Below are 17018 nucleotides of genomic sequence, written 5' to 3'. Positions count from 1 at the left end.
CAGTTGGCAAGCAAAACGCAAGGAAGTGATGCCCGCTGTGCCCTATCCATCTCCCTCCTGCATGGAAACAGCATATCAGGTGATCCCCCGGGATAAGTATCATTATATCATATATTAAATGTCTTAGGCTGCGGGTTACAGTTGTAGGTCTTAACAAGATAACAGACAGATCGTACAGAATGGGACAAAATGAGTTGGCGCTACAAGGTCAATACTGTCAGTTTGGCCGTGGACATCTCTGGCACTTCTGGGACCTGTTTATAACTGTGAGGTCAAAGAAAGACAAACAAACAGTAATAAGGAGAAATAGAGCTCCGCTGCCTGTCAATATGGCTCTGTTTGCTACACACTACTACAGCACAGTATTTCCTGTATTCACTTAATCAGACTTGATGAAACGACAAACCTTTGTTCTACACTGCCTGGAGAAGTTTGGTAAAATTAAATGCGTTACCAATCACGACTCGCAGAAGATCTCACAGGATATCTTACAGCTCATTGGCTCTGGTTCAGTTTCTTAAGTATGGTACAGTACAGCAGAAGTCAGACATCACAAATCTGTCAGCTCGCAACAGAGCACCAACTGCAAATAGAAAGCGAATGAAGCTGTCAGAGGTTACATCTCCTTTGATAAACACCGAGAGATGAAAATAATTTGGCACTGAAAATTAACAAAAAATGCCAGGCTGAGGAGCTTAATACTGTCTTTTTAGGACGTAAAGCGTGATAGATCTTGTTCTTTAATCAGGTTTCGGAAAATAGAAGTTTGCACCTTTGCTAAGCTCTCACGACAAAAACACAACCAAAGGAAGACGACAAATCCTTTGTGGATGAGTGCCACTAAAACATTGTGGCATTAAGGTCCTTCACCCACTTCACTGTCCATCAGTGCCCTGTAACCCTATGCCAATCCTTCACAGCCTTTTCCGGCACTCCCATAATGACACGAAAATGCTGTTTGAGTGTCACTTGACCCCTTTGCCCTCGCAGTGACCTCTATAGTGCACCCTGGACAACCCCACGGTGTTTTACATATTTCCACAAGCATGGCTCCCTCTCCTCCGCTGTCTCAACTTAATTTTCTTTGTCCAATTCTCCCATCACCCTGCTCATCACCCCCGCTCCTCTTTTCCATTTTTCTGCTTCTATTCAAAACTTGAGAAGGAAAAAGAAAAAAAAATGCCTCTTCACCAATGGAAATCACAGGGATAAGTGGCTATTCAGAGAGTGATTGTCGGGGGAAAGGGCGACTGCCGTGTTTGTGAAATGCAGAGAGGGAGACTGTGTGAATGTTGTAAAGACACATAAGAGTGGAGTGGTAAAGGGGCTCACTTTAAACTTCTATACGACCAGAAGTGCTAAACAACCTGTAAGCAGCACACAAGCACCACTAAGAATGAAAGTGTTAGGGGAACTTTTGACTAGTTGAGGATTTCACAAGCTCAGGTTTCTTTAAAACAAAGTTTTCTTTAAATCACTCCTCAAACTTTTATCCCATCTTAAAGCGCCTTTCTTAGTTTAAACACGTGTGGCATCTCCCTGTCAGTCAAATGTGAAGCTCCCGATGAGCTAAGCCTTTAATGCGCCAGATTTGACTGGTTAATCCTGTGATAAACCAACCTTTTTGTCTCTCAGGTGAAAAGGTTGCACACTTGGGCCTCCTTCCTTCAACCTGCAGTGTTCCTCCCGCCTTAGCTTCCAACCTAAACATGCTCCAGCCCTCATCAGTGGCCTCTCCTACCCCTTCTCAGCCACCTACCCGCCTGCATGCAGAAGCTACAAAGCTGGAGGTGTCAAGACTACCTGTCTCAACAGCACCCCCCCTTACCTGACCTGCGGATAGCCCTCAGGGACATTAATTATAGAGTAGTCTGACTTGTTGAGAGGAAAGACAGAGAGAGAGAGAGAACGAGCGAGTGAGGGAGAGTGACACAGAGTGAAAGACAGAGAGAGAGAGAGCAGAAAAAGATAAATGCAGAGATGTTGTTACAGAAGCTGTCACCTCCTAATCATGTCATCCTGCTGTACAGAGGTGATGCTGAGGCTTTGCTCGATCAGGTTTCCTATTCATCACCAGTGCTGGTTGGTTGGTGGTGGAGGTGTTGGAGGATGTGTATGTGTACAGGCAAAGCATGGAAGCCTGGTAATTCGTTTTTCCAAAGTTCAAACTTTAAACTGTTTCACGTCATCAACTGGGAAAAAAACACCCTTAAGATTTTAATTGAAACGTGGTGGATGTACGTTTCAACCCCTGTGTTTTATAATCTTTAAATACCAATGAGCTGTTACTTATTTATAGACATTATTATTAAAAAAAAGCTAGCAAAGTTAGAAAACATTTCTGCCCAAGGACCACTTAAAAAGAAACACGCGACGCAAATACGGCCGCATCTATTCCTGAGCGTTCAATACTCTGCTCGTGGGCTGAAACGTGGATCTATGATAATATGACATTTCAGTGTGTGCTTTTAAGTTTTTGTGTGGACAACAACGTCTGGTGCAGAAGCGTGGATACAGGCACTCAACTGCCACCATGTGATCAGAGCAATCTGTCCAAACAAATGGAAGCTTCTCCTGCACATTACTGCGTTAGATTAGACGACTTGTGGTCATTTGATTCCCTACTGTCTCGACAGCTCCCGTTTCTAATGGACCGAGTGGGATTTCACAAAACGCAAAATTGGAGGAGGTCAACGCGTTTGAAGGTTACCCCTGTCGGGAATCAAAATAAATAACATTCAGGTGTGCTATTGTCTGTCAGCTGAGTGTCTTAATGATGCCAAGTTAACACATACTAAATAACAGTGTCTCCCTATGCACTGACAGCCTCAGAAATAATTGACCAGCGTGCTCCAAACTGAGACGCAGTAGGCAGAGAATTCAATCCTGCAGCTGACAGAACCCATTGAGCATGTCACTAGATTTTGCATTATACACAAAGCAATGTCAGGTCAGGGATGCGGCCTCCTGCTAGTTATCTGCGATTGCATCTCTGAGGGTAAATTACCTGGCTCTCCATAATATGGTCTAGTTAACTAATTTCATGACAGCGCGCCATCGCTTTAAAAAAAAAAAACGTCTCAGATTTACTGCCTGTCAAAAACACGATGGACCCTTTTCCCTTTTTTCTCTCCTCAAAAAGCTTGGCACCCTCTCAACTACTGTAAGAGATCATATTCAATATCTGAGGACATCTCTAATATCAGACAAAGACATACGGCTGAAATGAACAAAAAGAAATCTAACCTTATTATGTTTGAAGGCTACCAGCCGTGTGTCATTTCATCCAGTTCCCATGCAAAAAAAAGAAGAAAAAAAACACTGCTGGGGGGGTTGTAAAGCACTGTAACATAGCGCTAAAGCTCTTAGCAAGGAAACAGGGAAATCCATTATCCTTTGTCCTGCTGACCCGTGCACACTAACAAGCACACAGATACAGTATATGGTGTCCTGTCATTTTGTTGTTATACATGTGTAAATTATTCACTTTCTGCCAGAAAAGACGCTCTGACAACAAAAACTCACCTCGCCAACGGGGTCATGGGGAAAGTTAATCTCACACAGACAAAGCATAGTTTTACCTGTGAGAGCATGGCCTTCCGCTGATAACGACAAACGTGACAATAACTCGGTGATGGTGCGAAGACTTCCTTTAAGCTATACTGTGTAGAGTGAACAATACGGACACACAGAATACCCCCCCCAAACATCACACCACCCATGCACCCACCCACCCTGGAACTCAACAGTGTCTCTTTGAAAGTTCACAATGCACGCCAAGGTCTGCCCACCCGCTCTTTTCTCTCCGTTTCTTTTTTGTATGTGTTCCCATTGAGCCGGACGAGGTGGCCTATCATCGTCTCGACAATGACAGTAGGTGGAAACGCTAGCTTTCATTACACAAAGTATAAATAGTGTAATCTATCAGCCCTGCCAATCAGGATGATTGATTATGGGCTGTCAAGGAGGAGAGTGACACATTAGAAAAGTTTGGTTAACAATGCCTGTAGCTGGTGCGGGGCTGCTGCCACCCAGCCCAGTGATTAATGTGTTGTCAGTCTGTAATCCCACACCCACGCTTAATGAGGCAAGAATTTATCATCTCGGCAGAGTGGCAGATGTCAGGGGGAAAGGAATCCAAGTGCCTGGAAACAATATACTTTTTCTAGCCTGTGCTTGACATGTCTGACAAGCTCTAAAAACCACAAAGAAGGCCTGTGTAAGCACAAACTTCAGCGGAGGGACTTTCAGTTCTGGCTCCGTCCTCTGTTGCCGGCTCATGAAAGTCAGTGTTGCTGAAAGATGACTCCATCTCCATTAACACCGCACTGAACAACAGAAACAACTGGCATAATGGATTAAAGCTCGAGTGATCCAGCGCACCGGGGGAGACAGGGAAGAGTTCTAAGCACCATATTTTTTAATCCCAGCCCTCTGAGGTCTAGGTGCTGACGACCCTGACCCTGACGCTAACCCTCACCCTACCTCATGCGATCGTAATATATAACTTTGTTTGCAGAAACGGTCCTCTCAACTCTTGGCAATACAGGAAAATAATTATTCTGTCTCGCTTTGTATGGACTTTCCCTGCGTCATCCAGCAGAGCTTCCAAGCTCTAAAGTAAATTTAACTTCATAAATAACAAATAATTAACATCTGCAAGCCATAAACACATAAACAACAACAACTTCACTTGACTTGTCTCATAAAAATAAAAATCAGAAAGTAAGTTTAACCAAAACGGCCTTGAGCGGGGGCACATGATAATCAAGTTCAAAGTTAACTATAAAGTGCTGAAACAGTGATTAATGTGTACAGTCAACCTCAACTAAAAGAGACAAGCAAACTAATAACAGATCTCTTTGAAAGAATTAAAGTTTATTGGAGTTTTGCAGAAGCACCCAGTGGGGCAGGAGAAGAGAAAGAAAGATGGATTTTTTTTCCCCTCCGAGCTCCGAAAACACTAAGCCAACTGTCTCTTATTACGCTTGCAGCATCTTTCTGTCACCAAAGAGACCAACAGGGAGGATTATCTCTGACTGAACTGATAGGCCAACGCACTGGGATGCTGTACGATGCAATAGCTAAAAACCATCATTTGATAAGAAGTGTAATTGAAGAGAAGCCTTAGTGGCAATGATATTGTTGTTACAGCGCGTGTACAGGGTTTGTGGAGATTTGCAGCCCTATTACATGCAATGAAAAAAGAAGACATTGTTTTAAGAGGCACATTTTTATATGAGAAAAACCTCAAGCATGGCCAAAAATTATAAAGTAAGTGATCAGTGATACTGGAAGGAACAAGTGGGGTTTTCCCCGGCACATTTCTACATTTCAAAGGAAATTTGAAATCAGCAGAGTTACAATAAAAACTCTGTCCCTCCCAAAGCCTTATGAAGGATTTCATTGGAAAAGTATGTTCAGACAACAGGTTACGTAGCTTGCCAATCCCAGACACTTAATATTATTAAAGTAATAAAAGTTTAACCAAGACTTACTTTCACAGTTTAAAAAAAAGAAAGGTTATGTGACTGATCACATGATTTGTCAAACTTTATGAAAACTCAACATGAAAATAGAAAAAGGGAGACATCTCATTATTGCTGGCCAGCCTCGGTCTGCTTTCTGACAAGCCTCAGACTCCACCGCCGAACACGAGAGACATCGAGACAACAAATGCTTCACCGCAGAGGCGTGCCTTCTCTGCGCCGGATGCCAGCAGAAAGAGAGGCAGTTAATGCAACGAGGCCACTTTAGTGTCTCATAAAGGCCCTTAGGAAAACACACGTTTGTTTTTATGCACTGCGTTCAGCCAAAAAAAGTGAATAATACATCTATCATTTTTTGCCTGCGAGAGTGACGTGACACTCAGGTCATGCACCCCGTGTCTCTATGCTTTGAAAGAGGCAATAAATCAATATTGGCTCACTTACTTACAATTAATTGTGCTTTAAAGTTTTACAGTGTGTTTATGATATGCAGGGCCTGGATGATTTATGTGGACAGTGTGAGTCACTCCCTCTAATTGCTGTTGTTTTCCCAGCTTATAACCCCTGCGTGACCTCTCAGTTGAAGCTGCCAGAACATTCAGAATACAGCTTGCTCTACTGGTCCAAACTCTGGATGTATTTCAGCAGTCAGCTACAGAGAAAAGCTCACACGGAAGCGTACGCCATTCAGTCAGTTTGATACACGCATCGAACATGTGGCACCCTGGAAGTATCCGACAAAAGCAAGCGCTGTGCTTTGTGTATCGTACGAACTAAACACACTCAATTACAAACAGCTGTTTTCAGATTTAGGAAACGTTATCGTTAAAAAGCAGAGAAAAGCAGCGTCTCAAGGAGTGTCTGACGCAATTAACAGATAATAAGACATTATGTAAGATGGAAAAGAAAACATACTTTAAAAGCAAGAAAATCACAGTCTGTAAGAGAATTCATCTGAGCGAACATAAGGCAGAGAGGCAGTTTGAGTAGTTATAGTTTGCCCTCTACTACTATTCAGTTCTTTCCTCATTCAACTTCATTTGATGCAGGAATTTGTCAACTCCACGTTCTTTAGGTATAATATCTGGTGCACATGGAGAATCAAACGGAGAGTAAAGAGTGGTAATAAACATGCTTCCGTGGCAATCTGCTGGGTAATATTCCCTCCCCCTGTTGCGAACCATATTGTTTGAGTTTTCTCTAAGGACACATTTGTTCAGTAAAATGATTCAGCAAACCCACTGAAGGCACATTCACAAAGTGCTATATTGCATACTGTTTGTTATGTTTGAAAGCTTCGGGGGAACTCATAACTCTCAAGCAGTGAGATGAACATAGAAACATTCTTCACAGCACACATTTAAGGAAGCTAAACAACCAACCTATAGCAAAATACTGCCTCTTTTTGCAGAGTTGCAACGTGATAAAAAAATAAAACACCAAATCAGAATCGTGCATCACATAATGCACAATCATGGCTCTAAAATGATGTAGCCTATCTCAGATTTGAACTGCTCCCTTCAGCGCAAACTTAAAATGAACCACTGTGTGCTGCAGAGTAAAACAGGTTAGTGTCTTGGGAAGAAAAAACTGAACTGAAAAGATCCACTTGAGGACTTTCCTGGCTCTGTCATTGTCAATTCCCTTGAAGAACCGTTACCCTGTGTGCAGAGACTCATGGGACCCGGGAGCTGGCTCAAGCCACCCTGCAATGCAGTCTGCTTTACATTATACGGAGAAGGATGTGGGGGGGGGGAAAAAAGACTGTCTTCATGCTAGAAAATCAAGTCAAATACTTCATCCGGGCAAAATCTAAGTGACATCCGAGGAGCATTTATACCGGCTGACGTAGCTACCAGTAAGGGGGCCCGTGGAGTCACTTCACTCACTGTGAAACGCTCTTAAACATCAGGCAAGAAGTAAATGTTATTCTACTAGTTAAATTCGCTACGCACTTTTTTAAGCTCTACTTGGGATCTGAAAACAGAAAGTGCTGTCACAGTGTTTTGATAGACATGGCCAGTTTAACCCAAGGGTTTCGACAGCATAATGTGGGCTGCGCGGAAGTGGAGTGGCCTAACTGAGCCAAAATGTACCACATGCATTTTCCAAAAGCAGCCCAGCACGGTCCAAATGGCTCTACGTGGTTTGACGCCATTTCATTCCATGACCTCTAAGTCCTCAAAGAGAATTATCACATTATTGCATTCCAACACGCCCAATTTCCCCAAATACAGCTCAAGGCTTTTCCACTCTGACTCTGCTTAGTGTTGAGGTTTTGGGAAAACACTAATCATCCCTACTGCTTTCTTTTTTTCTTTTTAATTGTTTACCTCAGGTATTTGTACAGTTTCTCTATCTAGTCTTAGTCATTTTACTTCCATTTCATGCCCAACTGCTTATTATCCTTTAAAATCAGAAATGCATAACAACGACCCAGTGACAATTAAACAAACGCCCAAATGTGAGTTTATTTCCTCTGTGTCAGACTTTGTGCGTCTTCACAACAAACGTTTGGTTCTTTAACGCCTTTCTAAAAACTACACCTTTTTCTTTTGCTAATTCTGCACTTGCAAATCTCATTACAGGCTTTTGCATGTGTCTGTCTCTCTTTACAAAAAATAGCTCTTTAATGTCTGGTTGTGATTTAGGGAAACACTGGGAATGTATGAAAAGTTATGGTGTTCATATTGTGCTAAAGACCATAACTGCTTTATCAGAAACATGTGGCAATCCTCTGTGCCAGGCCAAAATGGCATGACTGAAAAGGAGTTTAAATTGTGGTCATATTCCACTCTGATATGACTCAAGTGAGGTCTCGAAAGTTCACCGCTGTCTCTTTCAAAGCCAGCCCATTAACTATTCCAATACATACTGTACGTGATGCAGTGAGAATGAAAGGGGCTTTTCCTTAAATTTGTGCTGTCAAAAGCGGGCACGTATCACTGTAAATCTGCTGCGGTTGCTGCTGTTATTAAGGTTTCAGTTTACTCTTAACAATACGGAGAATAGTTGTCATATAGTTTCATATAAATAATAAATGAACACAGAGCCCCCCCACCCCCCAAAACCCCCGAATCAGTTTCATAAATAAATGTCTTAAATCACAATCGTGGTCCTTTACCCCCCCCAGTACTTGCACTAATTGAGACTCGAATGGTAGTGTTAGTGACAGCGAGACATCTAATTACCATTCTTTGTAATGAAACTAATGGCAGACACTGTACCACGAGCCAGTGCTATGAGCAACACCCTGCTGTACCAGACATAAAAGAAAACACAAATATCTAATTATGCCATCATCTCTTCCCAATCTCCTGTTCTGTTGCAGACGTTTCACTAATTGGTGGCCCGCACTATCGGTCAGCTTACAATCACTCTGATGATGCGGACAATTAAAGCCGGGAGGTACTCATGGCTCATCAAGTCTGCGGTAGTTGACACATCACGTCTCATCTAACTCAAAACAAATGTTATGGAAATGCTGCCGTGACATCCTCCACGCAGGATATGTCCAGGCAAAAATGCTCTTCATTAGCAGTCCAACACTGCTAATAGGGAAGTGTACATAGTACCAACAAGAGTACGATCAGGCGCACAAAACACTGTGCGAAATGTTCGGTAGACGCGTTTTCATCAAAGCTGTAACCTTTTACTTTGCATAGGGAATAAATAATCATATACAGCAGGTTCAAAGACGCAAAGACACAAAAACACACACATCATGTCAGCCCGAATCAGTGATTATCTTTCCTTTCATCTAGGGCTGTGGCGACAAAAGCAAACATTTCTTTTTCACTGACAGGCTATGTAAATAAAATCTTAAAAGTGACTTTATCCTGCCAAAAAGCATTGTAGAGGTCCCCATTTTCTTTTTATATAAAGTGGATGAGCAGTGTTTTCATTCCACTCTTCTCTATCTACCAAACATGGCAGACGGAGGTTAAATTATTTTAGTGTTTTGCTATCTCGCTTGCCACTTGCATGAAGAATCAAGAACAAAGAGTAGCATGATCTGACACTAAAAGAGTACACTATCTTAGCTCATTGTCTGAATCAATAAATATTTTGTTTTTCTCGTGCACTTTTAAACCCGACATTAACTCACATGCTTCTGATTTATCACCGAATGCCTTCTCTGGATCCATTTTTACCTCCCAGGCTGACTGTCGGAGCCCCAGAGCATTAAAATGACAAAGCTAAGCTGATCCAAACAGTAAATATTTCATGATCTTACAGTTACAGGAAATCAAATGTGGACAAAAGATGATCATTTATAGTGCATTACTAAATGAGCAAAACGAGGGGAGTAAAAGGGGCGAACCTTCTTATACTGTATTTATTCATTGGGGTCCCAAACAAGACAAGGATGAATGAATGCACTGACTTGAGATAATTAAGTGATTGCGAGCAGCATGTACATGAGCTGTCAGTCCAATCTCCAGCCACGTCACACTTGGAAACACAAGTGTGGCCGGACAGCCGCCCGTCGTCTTTGATCTGGGCTCATGCATACGAAATCAGGTCAGGCCATAATCACGCACACTCACATGCAACACGCATGCACACTCTAGGCCTTGGGAGACACCGACTGTTTTCAAAGGGCCACAGTTCTAGGACCTCTGTAAAGGATGAGTGACAGTCAAGCACGCAAAGGAAGAAAAGAAGGATAAAGGAAGAGAATAGGAAAGGGAACAAAGTGACAAACCCATTCAGTTCTTTAGAGGTTCTGCTACTTAAAACAGTGTAAAAAAACTAAACTAAAAGACATAACTTACAGCTTCCGGCTTAGGCTTGACCACTTTCATGAATGCGCCCCTTTCCTGTGCCTCCATCACTTCTCTTTTGGTTACTTTCCTGGTGTCCAGAAACTTCAGCTGTGGCAACTTGTACAGAACAAAGTATCTGTGATGAGACAGGAAAAACTGAGCATTAACATACTGTTGCCATAAAAGGCCTCCTTGTAGGTCTATTCTTGACAAAGAGACAGACTATCTGAGGAAGTGTGTAAACCGTGATACACTAATCAAACTGACACAAATTCTAATATGTAAATGCAGGCATCAACAAAAGTTGAAAAGAAGCCATGTTTACTCAGATTTAATAGTGATGCAGATTTAATGGTGATATTTTCTTGTATGTAATAACCTTCAAAGCTGATAAGAAAAAGTATGACATATAAATAGCATGAAAGAAGATACAACCCGTCTGCTGGGGCTGTCATTCTGCAAGCATCACAGATATCTCTCTAAGCTTTCAGACACACTGTCTTTCATTGGGAGGGAGAGAAACGTCAAAAGATAATGGTTGGAATACACAGATGACAACAGATCCTTTCACTGGCAGGCAGGAATAGAGGAACCGGTATGTCAGGGGTAAGCTGGTAGCTAAAAAGGACACGCATACAGCACCTAAGTGGAGGGTGAGAAAGGACGGGGGATATGTCCAAAGACAAGACCTGTGTGCAGAGAGCCGTGACAAATTGATGATGGTGATGGCGATGAAGGGAGATGGCAAAGCCTGTGTAAAGTTTTCAACACCTGAGGATAATAAGGAGGGGATGCAGGGATTACATTTAGACTGACACGGAATATAAAATATGTTTGTGCAAAATTAAGGAAAAACCATTTAAAACGGTCTGGAAAAAAACAAAGCAAAGCAAACAGACAAACGTTTAAATTATCATCAGTAGAAACACAGCATTTCTAAATGTATGATCACTTTTCATCTTTCCTGTGACATGATCAAATATACGCTTCTATATGAAATATCTTCAAGCTTTGACACAAGGGTTGTAAAAACAAACAAACAAACAAACAAATACCTATATTGATCTACTAATTGATCATCAAACTAATTATCATCTGTAAGTCAAAATATTAGGTTAGTATGTCAAAATCTTGACTTTCATAACTTGAAATTGAGAAATTTCAAATTTTTGAATGAATAAATTGTCAAAATTTCAACATACTCTAAGATAAGTCAAAAATTTAAAATGCTCAACTTGAAACTTTGATAACTCAAATTTTTAACTTAGCTCTGCCTGTTATTTTTAAGTGGCAGAAATGAGCTTCCGCATTTGCCAAATCAAACATATGGAATGAACCCTTGTGAATAATTTAACAGCCTAAAGTGTTTGTTTGCAATTTTTTCTTATTTTTTTTAAATATACAAATTACCTGCTGTGCAAACTTTGCATCCTCTAGCACACACACAACCTCACACAGCATTGTTGCAAACAGCTAAAAAAGTTGGTGCTCACAACACTAACTGTCAACCCAAATTTTAACCTGAACAGCATGCACATTACTGTCAGCCATTAAAACATAAGCATTTACCCATAACTGCGCAGACGACTGATGTTATCATGAAATGCTATCATTGCTATATTGCTAATGGTAGCTAGCAGCTATCGCTAATAATATAACAATAAAGTGAATCTGCGAGCCTGGCAGCAAACTTTGTCAGTCCTGCTCTAGAAAGTATTGATTTCATAGGATGAACCAATCATTTATGTCTAGACAGAAAGAATATTTTACACTGCTATTTGAAACCAAAACACAGTGTCAAGTCACCAGAAGCAAGCACTAACTTAAAAATACTGTCTTTTTTACACTGCTGTATGCTGTATTGAAAAGTACAAAACTGTAGTATAGTGACAACCCTAAATGACACTACGCACCTGCTGATAAACCATCGGTAAGACCAGGTAAAAATGACTTAAAAAACATTGAATTAAAACTGTATTTCATTTTTTAATAGTGTGCCAGACTAGAACAATGAGTAAGTAACAATGGCAGTTCTTGTGGTATTGGAGACAATAGAAAGCGTGCCTTTAGAGGGCAGAGTGTTTTCAACAGCTGGTCTAACTCTTCTGTGCATGATATTTTTGACGTCCAAAAAGTTTGCTTCTCTCTTCTGCCATCAATTTAAACCGATTTGAAATATATTGATGACAGGTACCCAAGATTCAAATGGGATTCTTGGACTTTGCTTAAGATTTTTTCTTTTTTCCTAAAATAAAGTAAGCACATTGCCCAGGATTATTATAGCTGAGAATAAATCAAATAATGTTTCTAGAAACGAGGCCTAGCTACTAAAAAAGAGCTCCTTTCCTGGTGAGAGCTCCACCACTCAAATCCAAGAGGCCCCTTTCCAATCCAGTGTCTCCCTCCATGTAGAAAGACTTTGTTCAGGGCATTTTCATGATGAAATGTGAAGATGCCCTTGGGAGACATGTAGAGAGGTTATTCTCCATAGGTAACCTACCATCACAGGGTCAGAGCAGATGACAAGGCTCTGTCAGCCAGTGGGGATATTAATGATTCAACTCAACCACAGAGGGAGGATAAGAAAGCGAGAGAGACAGAGGGGGTAGAGTGGAGGGTTGGGCTTGGTTGTGGTGGAGGGTTGGGATATGTTGACTAGTGAAAGAGAAAAAGAGTAGCTACTGTATACTTTGACAATACCAAAATATGGCTTCTGACACCCTTTGAAGTATATCTGGTTCTAACAGTGAGACTAACATCTAGAACAGTGCAATTTGCTTTTTACTATGGGGGCGTGGGGTGGGGGACGCAATAACACACATGTAATAAAAGTCGAATAATTAAAATATTTAATATTTACAATGGCAGCATTAATAGGTGCATTAAATTCAAGGGGAAGTCTGTTAGAAAATTCCTTAAATTCTAATGATTGTCTGAAATTCATAAAACCCAAGTTAGCCTTCATTTACTTGTTGTAAACTTTATTCTCAAGATTGAATAAAGTTTACAACAAGTTAAATTCCAGCTACACCAAAACAAACTTTTTATACCCGTTTGTTTAGCTGTGTTTATTGGCACATCAGGAAAGTTCATTTTAATTGTTAGCACTCAGTAATGTCTTGGGTGAAGGAAAAGAAAAGAAATCATTGGCATCTCTTTGATCAACCACACCGGAGAAATTGGAAAAATTGATGACGTCTCATAATGTAAGGGATTACAAGTACATTAGAAATATTTTAAAGAGAATTATACTGCCAGAACATTTTAAACCAAAGTTACTCTGAGGTGTCCTGTGCTGAATAACCATTTCCCGTATAATATTAGAGAACTGAACTCTTGTTATTGTAGTACTACAAATGGCCACTGAGCATTTGTACAGTCGCCTAATAAAAGAACGCCATTTAAACTCCCGTGCAGACTACACAATGCTGTGCGAATAGTGTATTTCTATGTCACTGCACTAATTGGGGCACCGATGCAGCACACCAGGGTATTTCACTTGAGAGACCAAAAGCTCCCGAGGCATCGGGCTGGGTATTTATTGCCCAAGGCCAGTGCTGTCACGACCTGCATACAGCCTAACCTTGTCAGACATGAAATCTGCATCACGCTCAAATTGATGTTTTACTATGTGACACATTATGAATATTACATTACAGGACCATAGACGTTGTCAGTCAAAACAGAACAGCTTTCCTTACCAGTAAGATAAGGATGCGAGAAGAAGGGGGAAAAGGGGGGAGGAGTGGAGGGAAAGTGAGAGCGATGGGTGGTGGTGGGGAGGAAGAGAAAGGGAGACAAAAAGAGAGAAGAAAGATTATTCAAGAAAGGCATGGGTGGTAAATGATTAATAGGCAACACAGAGTCAGAAACAAGCACTTAGGGCTAAAACAGACAAAAGAGAGTATGCTTTTCGCCTTTTATCGCATTTCATGTAAAGGACCCTGACAAATGGTGGTCATATTGCATGGCTTGAGGCCTGGCTTGATGTTTAATGCATCATCTGCTCTGGTAAGGCAGGGTAGTAAACACTCATTTGTGGTGGTGACTAGTCACACATGAAATCCATTTTGCAAACTGGAGTGTAGAGGGGCCAGTTGACAAAGCTTTTAGAGTGATGTGGTTGAATCCGCAGTCTGCTTATGAACTGCAGGAGCTGTTTGTTTAAAAAAAGGAACATCTCCAAAGACATTATTTATAAAAAGCTATCATTCTGAATAGTTGAGTATCTAAAAATCTAAACACATAATGATCTTCCTTATACAAGATCGATACATAACATCGGCAGACCTGTATCGCTGGTAGTCGTCCTCGTCCTTATCCGGGCTGACCAGCTGGTTAGGACAGGCCTCATTTCCCAGCAGGCTTAGGTACTCGAGTGATGGGGTCACATCAGCCAAGTGTTCCAGCAAGGCCTCGATATCAGTCAGGTGTCAAAGGGCGGATGTCAAGGACCTCGTGCTGTTAATTACATTAGCATTTACTACCCGCGCAGCCCCTCCCAGGCCTGGCTCCACAAAAACACATCACTGTCAAATTTACTGAGGTGCTCAAAGAGGCTAGTCAGTGGCTTTGTGAGACTGGGCAGACAGAGGGGCAATTTAAGGTGCAGGCTTTGGCATATAGTAGTGACACAATTTGGCTCCTGCTCTCTCTCTTTCTCTTGATCGCTCTCATTTCCTAGGTGGCCGGGTGCAGAACAGTGACAAAATGATGGATGCCCTGTGGTTTCAACAGTCCGTGCTTCTCAGAGCTGTGCCGTGGAAAACTTTTGCGAAACGTGGAAAAAACAAACAGCCCCTAAGCAGGCACATTCATCACTAATACATTCACTTGGAAAATTGAGCCCCAAAGTGTCAAAATACAACTGCACTAATGCAGTGCTCGAGCTTTAAAATGGCACCGTGCCACGACAGGATGTACATAATTGGCCTATTAGCATGTGCCGACCACTTCACAACCAAACTCAGCGCACAGTCCCAGATGCACACTTCAAGGAGTCCCAGTTTTAATGTTGACTCTGGAAGTGTGTGTGTGTGTGTGTGTTTGTATGTGCGAGAGAAAGAGTAAGCATCGTTACCCAGTAGGATCTGCGTAACCAGAGAAAAACAGGACACATTGCTAAAGCTGTTCTGAAGCTTGGAGGGGAAGTTCACACTTCTCTGACTGATCATAAACAGCTTCGCAGTGTGTCTTAAATTTAGGTTGGCTGTGCAGAGCTCTGGTTTTTAACATGTTTACGTTGGGTGGCAAGTAGAACGCAGGATGGTTAGAATAAATGAGGCCAAAATGTGATCATTAAGTGACAAATAATACCTGGACAATTCTATAGCAGTGAGGAAAACAGTGCAATACAATATTGTAGCTGATGCAAATACATTAGTGCAAATTAAAGCTAAAGAAAAAAGAAACAAATCAACCGACTATATTTAACAAATATAATGTCTCACTCATTGGATCTGGTTTTAATTTGCTACTTTTTTATTCTTTTTGAAAATGGAAAAAAAAAAGATATGTTGACAGTTAAAACGGATTCCACTAGAGGTCCCTGTGGTTCAAAAACTAGTCCAGTGTGAAGCTCTGCGACAGCCAACTTCTTGTACGCTCTTTTGCAACACACAGTGCTTCCTGCAAAGCCGTGGCATAACAAAGTGGCTTTTTGAGACAATACAGGAAGGCAGTGACACGACAATTAATATGAAATCAACTGTTGATGCCGACACCGAGGCCTGTAAATTATGTCTGCGTTGGAAAATGCAAATTAGAGACTGAGCAACGGCCTTGAAAGGATATGTGGTTCTTGTTGAGCGTCAGGGTGTGGAGGTTGGGTAACCTGGGCAACTGGAGGTCATTTCCAAGCAGATTGTTGTCGACGATCAGCTCTTCCAGCTCAGTGAACATTTTGAGGCCTGCCAGTGACCTGCAATGATAAGGAAGCAGGAAAACTGTTATGGCTTTAAATCTGGTAAGCTGTTATTGTGAAGAAATAAATATTTCAGCTCTCTTTCATGCACCAAGAGAGTATGGGTCTGGGCCTGTCAGGGAAGTGAATGACAAGAATTAGTGGTGCTGAGCTCCCCTGGCATGGTGAGGCATCCTTCAGCGGCTGGCAGGATGAGGGATGGGGGTCACTTGTGAGTAGCCAGGATTCAAAACAAAAGGCTTCAGAAATGCAGCGGGCAGGATGAATTTGTCAATGTCTTGTGCCTTGAGGCACCCAGTTTCGCCTGACCCTAACCCTCCATTCCCAAGACAAATCACTCTGTCACAGTTCACCTTCACTCCCCAGACACAAATTTAACTTGTCATCCATCATTTTCACAGAGGAACTGGAATACACTTGCAATCACAGATGGAATGGAAGGGAAACTTTTTTTTGCAACTGTGCCATGATAGGGGTTAGTGTCAGGATTTTAACATCAAAGGACTATTTTCTTTTCCTCCTAAAGGATTCATTTTGCCTTTCTGTGTCTTTTTATGACGCAGTGCAAAGGAAGGTGAAGGGTCATCTCAACTCCTTTTCCTCTCTGTCCCTCTCGCACACATTCACACAGACATAAAAATGACGTAGGGCCGGTGTTAGGGCGCTGCAAAGTTCAAGCCATAGAAGCTGCACAAAGGTAATGCGTGTGCTGTCTAATCCCTCGCACTATTAGCCCTGCATGTTAAAGTGTCCTGGGTGGCTTTATTGATATCTAAATCTGACAAAACACAGACAGTGTAACTCTCAAGATCTCTTATTCACCGCTCACATTTTCAT

At 41.7% G+C, this 17018-nt stretch overlaps 1 protein-coding gene across 1 annotated transcript in view; it reads right to left on the bottom strand.

Annotated features, from left to right (window-relative positions):
• Positions 1–17018, bottom strand: part of lrmda (leucine rich melanocyte differentiation associated) — a 205725-nt gene that overhangs the window by 53295 nt on the left and 135412 nt on the right. The window contains exons 3-5 of the mRNA XM_005456608.4: positions 16052–16178; positions 14549–14688; positions 10268–10394 (exon numbers count right to left, since the gene is read on the bottom strand). Of these exons, the coding sequence (XP_005456665.1) occupies positions 10268–10394; positions 14549–14688; positions 16052–16178 (394 nt within the window). The remainder of the gene's footprint in view (positions 1–10267; positions 10395–14548; positions 14689–16051; positions 16179–17018) is intronic.

This window comes from Oreochromis niloticus, linkage group LG13, assembly GCF_001858045.2.
Source record: "Oreochromis niloticus isolate F11D_XX linkage group LG13, O_niloticus_UMD_NMBU, whole genome shotgun sequence".
Taxonomy (NCBI): domain Eukaryota; kingdom Metazoa; phylum Chordata; class Actinopteri; order Cichliformes; family Cichlidae; genus Oreochromis; species Oreochromis niloticus.
Note: the sequence above shows the minus strand (reverse complement) of the source record. Positions and strands in the feature narration are given on the sequence as shown.